This window comes from Castor canadensis, chromosome X (assembly GCF_047511655.1).
Source record: "Castor canadensis chromosome X, mCasCan1.hap1v2, whole genome shotgun sequence".
Lineage (NCBI taxonomy): Eukaryota > Metazoa > Chordata > Mammalia > Rodentia > Castoridae > Castor > Castor canadensis.
Genome location: NC_133405.1, coordinates 15617213 through 15630243, shown reverse-complemented (window position 1 = coordinate 15630243; position 13031 = coordinate 15617213). Strand labels below are relative to the sequence as shown.

Sequence of the window (13031 nt, the reverse complement as noted above, 5' to 3'; positions counted from 1 at the left end):
ATGCAATGGAACTATAAAGTAATTGCAAAGCAGATTATCTTCTGTTCTTTTGCATAGCAATCAGAGTTGAAATTTGTTTGCTACATCAACAAGTTAAGGACGTTTTCACAAACAGAAATAAACATTTATGCCAATTCATAGGTGGTTTTGCTTTATCTTTTACATGTGACTTAAAATTATAACAGTGATGATGATAAATGCTGAAATGTAGGCATGAGTGACATGTTCTACAGGTAAATAATGGGGCTAAGTATTTTTATGGTTTTAGTATTTTTTTACAAAGCAATTCTGATCTTATAGCCATTAATAGCATTATTAGAGTCATGCAAATAATTACATGAAAAACATGTTTATAACTTGGCTAAAACATTGATTTTTTGTAACCCTCAAAGAATAAGAGTTGAAATTTCCTGTGTGCTTTTTGATAAATGCAGTATTGTTTAAGTGTATCTTGTGTTTTGTTTATTGCTATGATTTAAGAACTTTATTTAAAAGTTCTTATTAAAAGCAGTTTTGGAAGTTACTAGGTACAACTTTTGCAGCAGCAGCTGTTTGAACTATAGCCATAAGGTCAACAAGTGAACTACATGACTTAAGAGTTCCTGTGCATTGTGCCTTTGGGGCAATCCAAAGTACTGTACTTTGTACTTCTGTTGACTATAAAGCTTCCTTTGCAATTTTCATTCTTCCTTCATAGTTTCTTGGGATTACACTCCTACTTGTTTAATGTGTGTTAAAACACTCCTATGAACTTTATCTAGATCTTAAAGCTAAGACTTTTCTGAACTATTCTAGTCTTCCTCCATCTAGTTGGAATGTTGTAAAATGTGGAAAGCTGCAGTGAAAATCTTACAATGTACTTATAGTACATGAACTATTAATTTAAAATATGTTCCAATAAATAGAATGAACATGTTCTGATAAATATAATCAGTGGGTCTTCTGAAGTCAAACTCACAAGGAAGCTATTTTATATTAAAAAGGCAAAAAAGCATTTGAAAAACTGTAACAGCATCTTTGTTCAGGCATCAGAAAAGAAGCACTGGTGTTGGACTTACTATGTCTTTATCTTAGTAGAACAAAGTTGTCATTATGAAATCTATAAATTTAAAACTTCAGTTTATTTCTTAAAATTAGCTGAATATAAACCAATTTTTCTGATAACTGCAGAAACCATAAATAAAAGTAACTTCCTCTTAGAAAATAAAGAAAAAGAAAAGAAAAGAAATTCTTCCCAATTATTTTATTCTTTAGTTCCCAAATATTGGCTTTTCTGTAAATATGTATTGAGCTTCAGAGTTAAAGCCATGAGCCATTCTGTTAAATATGTGCCCCATGACCTCTAATGTAGATTATTTTCTCAACTTGGCCTCAAAAACAGAATACACAGCCAATCTTCTACTATTTAGCTACAACCACTAATGCCTCTGTGATTTCTGAGAAAGTAACATGCTCAGTACTTTTTATACCTAAAAAAGTAGACTTTCACCCTGAATCATTTACTAGCTCTGCTTTTTTGCTTTTTGAAGACCATAAATAGAAGATACTTTGACGCCAATTATCTTTTCTTTATGCTCTCTGTAAACTTTGAATGTATGAACAATCAGATTTATCTAATTACATATTCAAATAATGCCAAGCTAGATTTTCCTTTTACATTTTAATGAAACTTCTATTAACTGCAAAGAATACTAAACATGTGGAAGAAATGTGTGACTGGGGAAGGGTATTTTGGCCTTGAAAATTATGCTGATTCACTTGTGCTCTAAAGGAAAAATCTAAGATGAATGCAGCTATTTTGGTTGGATTTTTTTCACTGCAATAATGTAAAAGACTTATTAACTCAATAGCACCAACAAAAATAACAGAGCACCTCTTTAAAACATAAAGTTTAACTCTGATTTTATGGCCAGCAAAGCCATTCTGTAACAAATAAATTTGTTTTCTCTGCTTTTCTTTCTGTAAAATAATTTAACTTTCTACATTTTCCATTTCTATTAGTCTGAGCAAAAAATGTACATAAAAATGTTTAATTCCAGAGATATGAACTATTTCATCAAAAAGCATCTTATATAAATATGCACCCAAACTGGGAACCTAAATCTTGATAGTCAATATTCTTCCATTTTATACAAAATAGACAAAATGCAACAAGTTTTTAACTAACTGAAAGATACAAATAAACAAAAGTTATAATCAGAACTTATTATTTCATTGTGCCTACTCTTTTTGACTTGATATAGTAATTTAATAATGATCATTTTCTTCTTTATTGGATATGATGCTGCTCATGTTTAGTTTACATCCATTTTCTTTTTATAATTGAGTCAATTTCACTTTCCTAAAGAGCTCTAATGATTAAACCAGTACTCTTTATTTACTTCTATTAAATTTATAGACCTCTATGACAACCCTAGAAGTTAAATTATATGTACTTGGTGATTTGACATAATTCAAACATTTTACATGCTAGGAATGTATGCTAGGAGTACACTAATCTGAAATGATCAATGATCATTTTAATACCTCTTCTGTATTTGAATATGTGCTAGAGATGCAAAGTCTTATCATGGAAAATTAGGCCTTAAATTGTCACTCTGAAATCTAAGGAACTAAACAAATCAGCCAAAGAATAATCACAGAGTGAACATCTGAGGCATCTTAACATGAACCAATCTGCTTATCCAAAGTATGAAATTAACACCATTACCCAAACTGATTTTAATAAACCTGGACATCATAAAAAACTGTTCCATAAAATAATTTTATTTAAGTCCTGTGATAAAAATTGCAAAACCCAGAAAATCCTTTACTGTTATATCCTATTTTTTAGGATTTTTGTTGACTTTTGGGAAAAAACATGTTAATTTTTTTTCTACCTCAATTTAGCTACTGGTAAACTTACATGGCATATTGGAGAATAATTGGTCATTTCTTAATTTATTGAATGATTACATTACTTTTCTTAAAAGGTTTGGGATTCCTGAAAATATAATGTTAAAAGTTGGGCTCTTAGGAGCAGAATACCTACATGGTCTCAAAATGTCCTAATGTTTACTAGTTGCTTATAGTTGAAGAAAATAAGGAAAAAAACCCAAGAGCTATACAGTAGAAAATCAGATAACACCTTCATTGAGTCATCAAAACTAACATCACCACCCAAAAAAGCCCAACATCAGCAATGAGATGTACATTTAGGCCTCCAGACGTGATACTTCAAGAAGGATATATTATCACCTATGCAGTATTCTGTCTAGAAACACTTAACCTCAATCCAATCATGAAAAAGTATCAAACAAACCCCAAATGCAGAACGTTTATTTCAAATAGGGGAGCGTGGACTTTCATTTTCAAAAATGCCAATGTCAGAGCCTATAATCAGTACTTGAGGCAAGGCAGGAATATCATGAGTTCCGGGCCAACCTGGAATGAATAGGAAGACTCTTCTCAAAAAAAGTCAATGTCATAAAAGACAAAAAAGGCTCTGAAAACATTCTGCATTAAATGAGACTACAGGGATATGACAGTTTAATGCAATATCTGACCCTAGACTGGATTCTATACTAAAGGAAGAAAATAGTATAATGAACAGATTTGTCAATTGACAAAACTGGAAAATAAACAGTAGATTAGATAAAATATTGTGTTAATGTTAAACTTAGTACTGGCGATAAATGTACTGTACTGTGGTTAGCTCAGAATACAACTATTACTAGGAAATAAACACTGAAATATTTAGAGGTAAAATGCTAAGAATTTAATATACCCTTGAGTGGTAGATAGCAAGATGTATTAACAGATAGATGGATAGACAGAACAAATAATAAAGCAAATAGGTAAAGGGTATATGGTGGGAGTGGGATAGGAAAGTATGATGGGGGTGAGTATGATCAAAGTACATTATATATATGTATGAAAATTGAGTATTGAAAACTTAAAAAGTGGAGGGGGAAGAAAGGATTTAAGAAAGAGTTATATAGACAGGATGAATTTCATCAAAGTACAGTATATGCATATATGTAACTATCACAATGAAATCCCTTTGTACAATTAACTCATGGTAAAAAAAATTTTTTAAAGGTTCTATGGTGTTATTTATAGTAGTGTTATTCTGGTAGATTTTCTTTAAGTTTGAAATTACTACCAAATAAAAAGTTTTTTGTAAAGGAATTAAAATTAGGCTAAAGAAGCCATACATATCTTTCTCTTTTGAGTCCAACCAAGTCAGTAAATAAGTATTTGTTGAGATACCAATAGTATGCATTCATCAAGGTACTTTATGGTATGTGAAATGAGCAAATCATAAAAGATCACATGCTGCATGATTCCATTTATACAAAATGTCCAAAATAGGTAAATCCATAGAGAGAGAAAGATTAGTGGTTACTTCAGAGAGGAGATGGGCATGTCTGGTAATTGGTATAATTTCATCATTCATGGTGATGAAAATATTCTATAATTAAATAGTGGTGATGGCTATACAATTCTGTTAATATACTAAAAACTACTGAATTGTACACTTTAAATGGATGAAGTTATGATCTGTGAATTACATCCCAATAAAACTAGTTTTTCTTTTTTAAAAAAAATGAGGCAATAGGTAGTGGAAAATGGTCAGTGGCTGCCAATAGTATGACAAGATCTGGAGGTATTGCCATGAGATTAGGAAGGCTGAGGAACAGGGAAATATTATAATTAAAAAGGCCAAAGAGATCAGAGATCAGGTTGTTGAATACATCACTTATAGTGATTCTGAAGTCATTAAGAGTATTGCTTATGAATAACAATGTCAACATCAATGTTTACAACAATAATGACAATGGCACCTATTAGTTGGCTTAAATATAGGGAGTGTTGTATCCTAGGCACTCATTTTTAAAATTTTATCATTTTTACATTTGCTCACATGGGTATACATTCTTTGGGCCACCCCCCCGCAAGCTCTTCTGCCCTCTTGTTCTCCGATTTTGTTGAAAACATTAGAGATAATAAGAAAAACATAGCGCTTTTGCTAGTTTGAGGTAAAGATAACTATACAGAGAGATTCCTAGCATTGCTTCCATGCACATGTATATTGCAACCCACATTGGTTCATCTCTGCCAGACCTCTTCAGTACGTCCTAGTCCCCTTCCTATAGTGGCCTCTGCCAGTTTAAGATTACTATATTTACTCATCTACAGTGGGGACATCAACCACATTCAAGTTTTAGGTTTCCTTCCCTTTTCTTATTCCTCAGGTGTATGTTCTCCCCTTAGCGTGTGACCCATGTCCAATAATATTACTGCATGTGTTTTAGGTCTATAATCTGCATATGAGGGAGAACATGTGATTTTTGGCCTTCTGAACCTGGCTAACTCCACTGAAGATGATGTTCTCTAATTCCATCCATTTACTTGCAAATGATAAGATTTCATTCTTGTTCATAGCTGAGTAAAATTCCATTGTGCATAAGTACCATATTCTCTTGATCCATTCATCGGTAGTGGGGCATCTTGGCTGTTTTCATAGGTTGGCTATTGTGAATAGTGCTGCAATACTAGGTGGTCATTTTTAAGGGTGCATGTAGTCATAAATGCACACACACACACACACACCTCACTAATCAAATGTATATCTAAAAGTAATATATTTAGAGGTATTGTCACATGGGAAAATTTCCCATTTAATATTTATATCTATTTAAAATTTTAGCATTATTTTAATTATAACAAATTTGTGGAGTACAGTGTGACAATCTATATAATTATATGATGTGTAACAATCACATTACTGCAGTTAACATTTCCATCTCCTTAAACATTTTCTGATATTTAGTTTATCCAAAACAATGAGTGTTAATCGATTTTATAATGGATAAAATTTTGCAATGGATGTTAAACATGATAAATTGTAGAAAATTAAGCCAAATGCATTTGAACTAAATCTAAAAATTAACTTGAGTCATATGACATTCTTAATCTTAATGGGAAACAAATCTGTCAAAAGGAAAGACAAGAAACACATATGTGTCATAAATACTAAGGGGCTGTAACTGTTTCATTTGTCAGTATTCTGAAGAAAAATGCATTGTGAGGTATTGAGAGTAATATATAAGTCCAAGTCCATGTGATGAGGGATGAAACTTAGTAAATTTAAGTTATGTGGTAATTACCCAGTAGAGAAGGAAAGCATGTCTACTTAGTTCAGATTCTAACTATGACTGAGACTCTGGAGTCAGTAACATAAACTGCCTTATTCCCAAGGCAGCAAGCTAGCTAACTCAAGAAACCTGTTTTCTTGCCTCTAGTTTGCTGTGGTAGTCCCAGGACCATGAAACATGGTGGTCAAATCATTCCCATAAGTCTTTGGAAATGCATGAATGGAAAAGGCTTCCTTGTCAATGGATTTCTACTGTCTACATTGTTTAGTTGTCCTAACCCCAACTGAAGCAACACTATGTACTCCAGAAATGGTAAATTAGTTTTGATGAAAGATAAGTAATTAGGTAGGTAAAGATGCTGCTGAATTCTGGAACATTCTAAAATCAAAAACAAATACTTTTGGTTTAACTTTGAGCTTTTATTATCTTGTGTCTAAGATCTGTTATTACCCTCCCTATTAAAATAGATCCCAGGATACTACTAATATTTCCATATTTAAGACTCTTGATTTTTATACTTAATATCTATTTATACCAAGCAGTTTGGAAAATTTCATTACAGATAGCTTCATATAGTTCAATATTTATGCTATAAAATTTTGAGGAGCTTTTAAAGGCTTATGTGGAAACTCTTATTACTAGAAAAGAAAAACCAAAGGTAAGAACAAAGTTTTCTATGCACAATGAATAATTTCCTTGAAGTTCCAGAAAGACATAGTAATGTCATGATATAAAGTAAGTATGATATGAAATAATCACTAATTATTATTCTTTGTGCCACAGATGGTTTCTTACTGTCACTTGAGCCTACATCAAGTCTGTCCCCCATGGCAACAAGACAAAAGGGGGGAGAGAGAGGATGCAGTACAAGAATCCTGAGATTAATTGTGGAAAGTAAATTATTAACTCTGCAACAATAACAATATAAGGATATAGTTTAATGGACAAAGAAAGGAAATAAATGAAATACAATTTGTGTCTATATGAACAAATTTAAAACAAATTGGGGGATACAGAAGCAGAAATGCATAAGAAGACAAAAAAAGAAAAAGAGATAAAATAAGAAAGCTCTTCCAAGGACTGGCATTTTTCATCATCTCAAGAATAGTCTTTCAGAAATGTAAAGGCAATTTGCTAGTAGGAGCAGAAAAAGATCGGCATCAGAAATTTGGGATAAAGATAAATTCATGTTTTTTTTTTTTTTTTTACTTTATTGAGTGGATTGTCAATGCTGCTCTGTAATCATTTTTCCTGGCCACGGGTCAGTGGTTTCAGCACAAGCTACACATTAAGCATCAGCTGCGGAGCTTTAGAAAATAAGCCCTACACTGAGACATTCTGATACAATTGGTCTGGATATAGCACAGAGAATGGAATATTTTTACAGATCCCCAGATGATTCTGATGGGTAACTAAGGCCAAGAACCAGTTGTCTGATTAAAGTCTAGGGGTCAGCAAACATTTTTTGGTAAAGGGCAGAATTATTTAGTAAATAATTCAGGATTTGTGGGCTATAAGGTCTCTGTCACAAGTATTCGACTTTGCTGTTGTAGCACAAATGCAGCCATAGACAATAAGAAAATGAGTATGATCGTGTTCCAACAAAACTATATTTACAAAAACAGGTAATGGACTGGATTTGACTCATGGCTGTAGTTTTCCTGTGCATGGTTATTAGATTATTTCTTCTACCTTTCCCCAAAAAGCTGTTCTTTACCTTTGCCATCCCTATGTTTCTGACTTTCACAGATGAACTCTCATTATATTTCAGTGGTAAAATACAGGTTGCCCAGCAAGAAATTCTTCAGCTTCTTTGTCTATCACCTGCAGACTAACTATACCAACATCTACCTCTGTCATCATCTCTTTGCCTCCTATTTGAGGAGTATCCCTTCTTCTCAACATGAATTTAACCTTTCACTTATACTCTTAATTACCCTCCCATTTCTGCTGGGCCTCTACTCCATAAAAGAACCCACTTCTTATGTCTTTAATCATTCTCTCTCTACTGGCTCCTTTCCTCCAGCTGACAATCATATTCAAATATTTATAATTAACCAAAGAACCCTCAAAGCCTTCTTCAACTCTATGTCTTCCCCTAAGTACTCACTTAGGAATTCCACACCTGCTGACTCTTCTTCCTTTCTTCCTCTTCACTCCTCCATCCATTACCCTGAGGCCTCTATTCTCACTACCCGATTACAAGTACTTTTGTCAACATCATCAAACATCTTTATATGGTAACTTCATAGGTCTTGTTTCACTTGTATTCTCTGAAGCATCTGACATTGTTGAGTTTTTTAAAAACTCTCCTTATTTCATTTTTGTGATGTTATATCTGCCATAATTGGTTCTTCTTCCTCTGGTGGCTGTTCTCAACCTGGTATTTCCCAGTGTTATTTGGCACATTATCTTCATATACTACATATTCTCTTAACTATTCCCATGGAATCAAGTACAAGTATCACCTACATGTGATAATTCCCAGCTGTTATCTCTAACTCACATCCCTTCCTCAAGCTTTAGGTCCCTATTTTCAAATTATCTGTTGCAAACTGTTTTCAGGTATCTTCTGCCTGAAATCTGCCTTTTTTCTTTTGCTTCCATTTGGTTAAAAGCTTTACCATCAACCCACATGCCAAAGGTCAAATTCTCCCTCTCCCTTATGACCCCTGTTTATCCTTTGAGAAAACATTGCAAAATTATTAAAAAGTCACTATCTGGTAACACTTCATTTCCATCTATGCAGTGAATGGCAACCACACATATTCAACCACATATGGTGGCCTTGCTTTTCCCCCAAAGGCAATCAGCAACACATCTTGATGATTGTTACCTCTGAATTATCTTAGCAGTGTATCTCTCTTTGGCAATATCCACTACAACTGCTTTAAGGAACACCCTAGCTCATCCCTCACCAATACTGTTTATAAGAACTTCCTAGCTTTATTTTCCAATTGCCCACATCATCAGTCCCTTACTTCCTTCACTTATTTTTGCTTTCTCCTTAGGCCAATGTCTCATTCTATATTCTCTTTGCTCAGAGGTAGTTAACAAAAATGCACAAGGAATTATCTGCAGTAGACGTGCTATGGCTTTATGCAAGGTAAGAGTAATCCATTACTTTTGGTTGCCTTCTCCTCTTAATGAGGCATGATATTTCACTGAGCTTTTTGGTCTTAGTAACATAAGTTGCTAAAGTCATTAGGCTAGAACTCGATCCTAATAGAGTCCAGGAACCATATTTTAAATAAGATGACAATAAAATGGAGTATCTGCAAAGGATGGGAATCAACATGTTGAAAGGACTCTGAGCCATAATCAATAAGGAATAATGGAAAGAACTGGAACATTTATCCGGAGAAGATTCAGATTTCCTTCCTAGAATACACTAAATTTGAGTATTTCCCTATATGGACTCCAGGATCATCAATCAGGCATCTTTTCTCCATAATGAAAAGAGTTTCTTTTCTTTAATAGGAAATGGTTACTTAAGGCTCCTTTTCCTTAACAAGAAATGCATAAAAAATGTTCCACATTTTGTTATTGGCCTGCACATTATAGAAAGGAAACCCACTAATCTACTATGCAGGTTATTCTGGGAAGCCTTTCTTAGAAATGAGGTCACATTGACATTTACCAGTTTGTTGGAGAAATGGTCAATTTGAATGGCAGACTACTAATTTTCATTTTCAGTTCCCAAAATTTAATAGTGAGTTCTCTAATTTTCATGAGTGGTGAACTATATTACCTAATTTAAGTGAGTTTCCCTATTCTTACTTAAATATTATGTCTAAAAGGTGATGGCTTTTTGATGTGGTGTTGCAAGAATTATTTTCAATCAACCTTTCTCATTAGAGTATCATAATGGTGATGACAATCCAGTAAAATTCTGAGTGCTTTACCAGTAATTATTTCCTATCCTGATTGGCAGTTGCCTTCTTAAAAATATGCCAATTATAATCCATTTCCTTCCCATGACTGCATAGTAATTTCAGAAAGCATTTCTTTTATCAAAAAACTACCTTTGCATCTCTATTGTTGATCTAAATTAAGTTACTTAAAATCCTTCATTATTAAATTATCTTACCTTAATGCACAAATCTGAAAAATAAATCCCTTTTCTTATCATTTATAATAATAGCACTCATAGGGTGACAGATCTCATGAAGTTTGCATGGACCTTTCATTTAGTAAAAAGAATAAACCCCCTGAATTTCCTAAGCAATGAGATGGGTGAAATAGCCTAACGGAAATGCTGATGATGACTAGGGTTTGAGGCACATGCTTATGAAAGGGCCCTTTGTGTTCTTGCTCTTCTCCCTCTTCTCTTTCCCATCTTGGAGGCTAAAGAAATAGGGTTACAATGTGGCTTCCACTATGTCTGTCAAAGTCCTTCTCCATGCATGACTTTGAAGTAAATTCAGAGAACAAGAGATAGCAAGAGTGAATACAGGTTAAATGTTTAACTTGTAGCTTGAGGAGATTTCTATAGTCATAACAATAACCTCCTTTAAGCCAAGTAATAGGAACCTTGCCAAGCAGTTCTCTTCATTTTAAATGTCCTATCCTTTTCTTAAAATGCAGGAATTAAAAATAAAGACTAAAAGTATTCATAATTTAAATGGTCTCCTGTATTCTGAAACTAGATCCACTGATAAAAATGAAAGCCTAATTCTGGTACTACACCTTTTTTCTTATATTTAAATGTCAAACTTTAAAAAAAAAACTTCAATTCCACCTCAGATTCTTTATTGAATTGTAGCCTACAATGTTTATGAATTTGCCTGGAAATAGTGCCATTTTTCTTTCTCTTCAACCCAAACTTGTAAGTAACAGGCAAGTAGAAATTTGTATGAGGGTGAACAGTGCTTGACAGAAAATGATATTTAAAGAATATAGCTTATGAATTACTAGAAGAGAAGAGATCAATGACTCAAAACATGAAATAATGACTAAGGAATAGAAATGTTACTTATCCTCACTTGATCAGTACATTTTGTATGCATGTTTTGAAATAAGTCACTGTACCTCATAACTATGTAAAACTATTACGTGTTAATCAGAAAATTTTAAAAGTGCTTAAAGAGATGGACATGTTTGCTACCCTGATTTGATCATTACACACTATATAGATGTAGCAAATTATTTCCCAGTACCCCATAAATTTGTATAATTAAAATAATAATAAAATCGAAAATAAGTAGAGGCAGACAACAATCATGCTAATTGAACAGATGAGAAACAAAACTCTAAAAGTGCCACTAGAATTTGTCTTGTGCCTTAAAGTTGATCTGAGATAGAGAACTCATTAATTTTGGGGTGAGTAAATACATGAAATGACTTTGTTTCCCACAGCTGCAAAGCAAAACAGCAAGACAGACCATTTTATACTACATAATAACCCATATGACACTGTATGCAAAACTTTTCAGTCTATGATTTTATACTGAACATGTTACCTTTGAATGACTAATTAGTAATAGATAAAATTTTCACAAAAAATTTGCCCTTCCAAATGATCTATTTCCATCAAAGACACTCATCTCATTACTGAAATCTGCATTGATAACACAAATATAAGCATGTTTTCTTTCATATTGGATGAAAACTAGAAAAGGCAAAACATGTACAAAGGCTTACCGAGGTGTACAAGTATCCCTCACTGTTCATTGCCAAATACAGCTTGGTCTGAACTCCTTGAATAGCCACCACTCGAAGACCCACAGGGATGAGGTTAAACAGAGCTGAAATTTAAAAGAAATTGAAAACAATGTTACAATTCTGAATTTCATAGCTTTCCAATGTTTCCAGGAGGACTGATTATGAAGCTCTTCAAAAGTACTATGTACTTGGTAAGTATGAACAAATATATATTCAGCCACATACAGGTTAAACTTCATTCTACCTTTAGAATATTCAATGTGTGGTTACAGTCACTTAACTGGGACTCTAACTACATGTTGTCAAACACTTCAGGGAATATGGAAGATTTTGGTCTCAATTCCATGTTGGAGGTGGGGAACCTTGATGCTTTTGGGGAGATCCAATACCAGGAATTGACCTGTGTATTATTAAATATTGTCATCCTCCACAAACAGGTTTTAAACCACTGTTTTGGATAATTGTTGAAATTCTTACAGGCACAATTAAGATCTACCTGTTGAGGAGAGATTCTTAGACTCTTAAAAGAGAGTCCAACACCCTCATCTCAATTATTTGTATCATTTACAATGCAAAAATAAATATGGCCTTGCAAAAAACCTTTTGTAGTTCTACGTTGCCAAAGTAGTATTTCTTAAAGAACTGACATTTTCCAGGGCAGAGTTGAGAGGGCTCCTAGCTTTTAGTCTCCAAATGCAAAGCTTATAGGAATAAAAACGATGACTCTGAGAGAAATGTATTTTATTACTTGTTTCTGCAAAATAGCTGCAAGTGGGTAGCCGATGATTGCCCATGAGGCCTTCATTTCTCCATTTGAAGGTCTGATTGCGTGAAACTTAAACCCAGGCTCTCCTCACAACCACACACCACTCACTGGAGACAACTAGTGGGTGTCCTCCCACTACCAGCTGTCTACTCCCTCCCACACTACGAATAAAAATAAAACAGCACATTTTTAAAAACGTAGTGCTTGCCACACACATCTTTTGAAAATAGCCTGTGCACCTTTCCCTCAGGAGTAATAGACCAAGGTTGATTTTTGCCTTGTTTTGTAAGTTTCTTAAGGGTGATATATCGGCCTATTATATCTGAGAAGAATGTAAAGGAGTCACTGCTGAGGTAAGAGAAGTTTTTCTGGGATCACTTCTCTCCATGCCTATATATTCTGCTGCTGTAGATGGGGTGATATGGATTAAAAATATTAGTGAGAAAGCCGGGCGACAGTGG

The 13031-nt window shown here is 33.7% G+C and overlaps 1 protein-coding gene across 6 annotated transcripts in view; it reads right to left on the bottom strand.

Annotated features, from left to right (window-relative positions):
* The window catches only part of Fgf13 (fibroblast growth factor 13), a 539487-nt gene that overhangs the window by 57809 nt on the left and 468647 nt on the right, over positions 1–13031 (bottom strand). For all 6 annotated transcript variants that reach the window (XM_074062388.1, XM_074062386.1, XM_074062390.1 and 3 more), the window contains one exon: positions 11784–11887. In XM_074062388.1, the coding sequence (XP_073918489.1) occupies positions 11784–11887 (104 nt within the window). The remainder of the gene's footprint in view (positions 1–11783; positions 11888–13031) is intronic.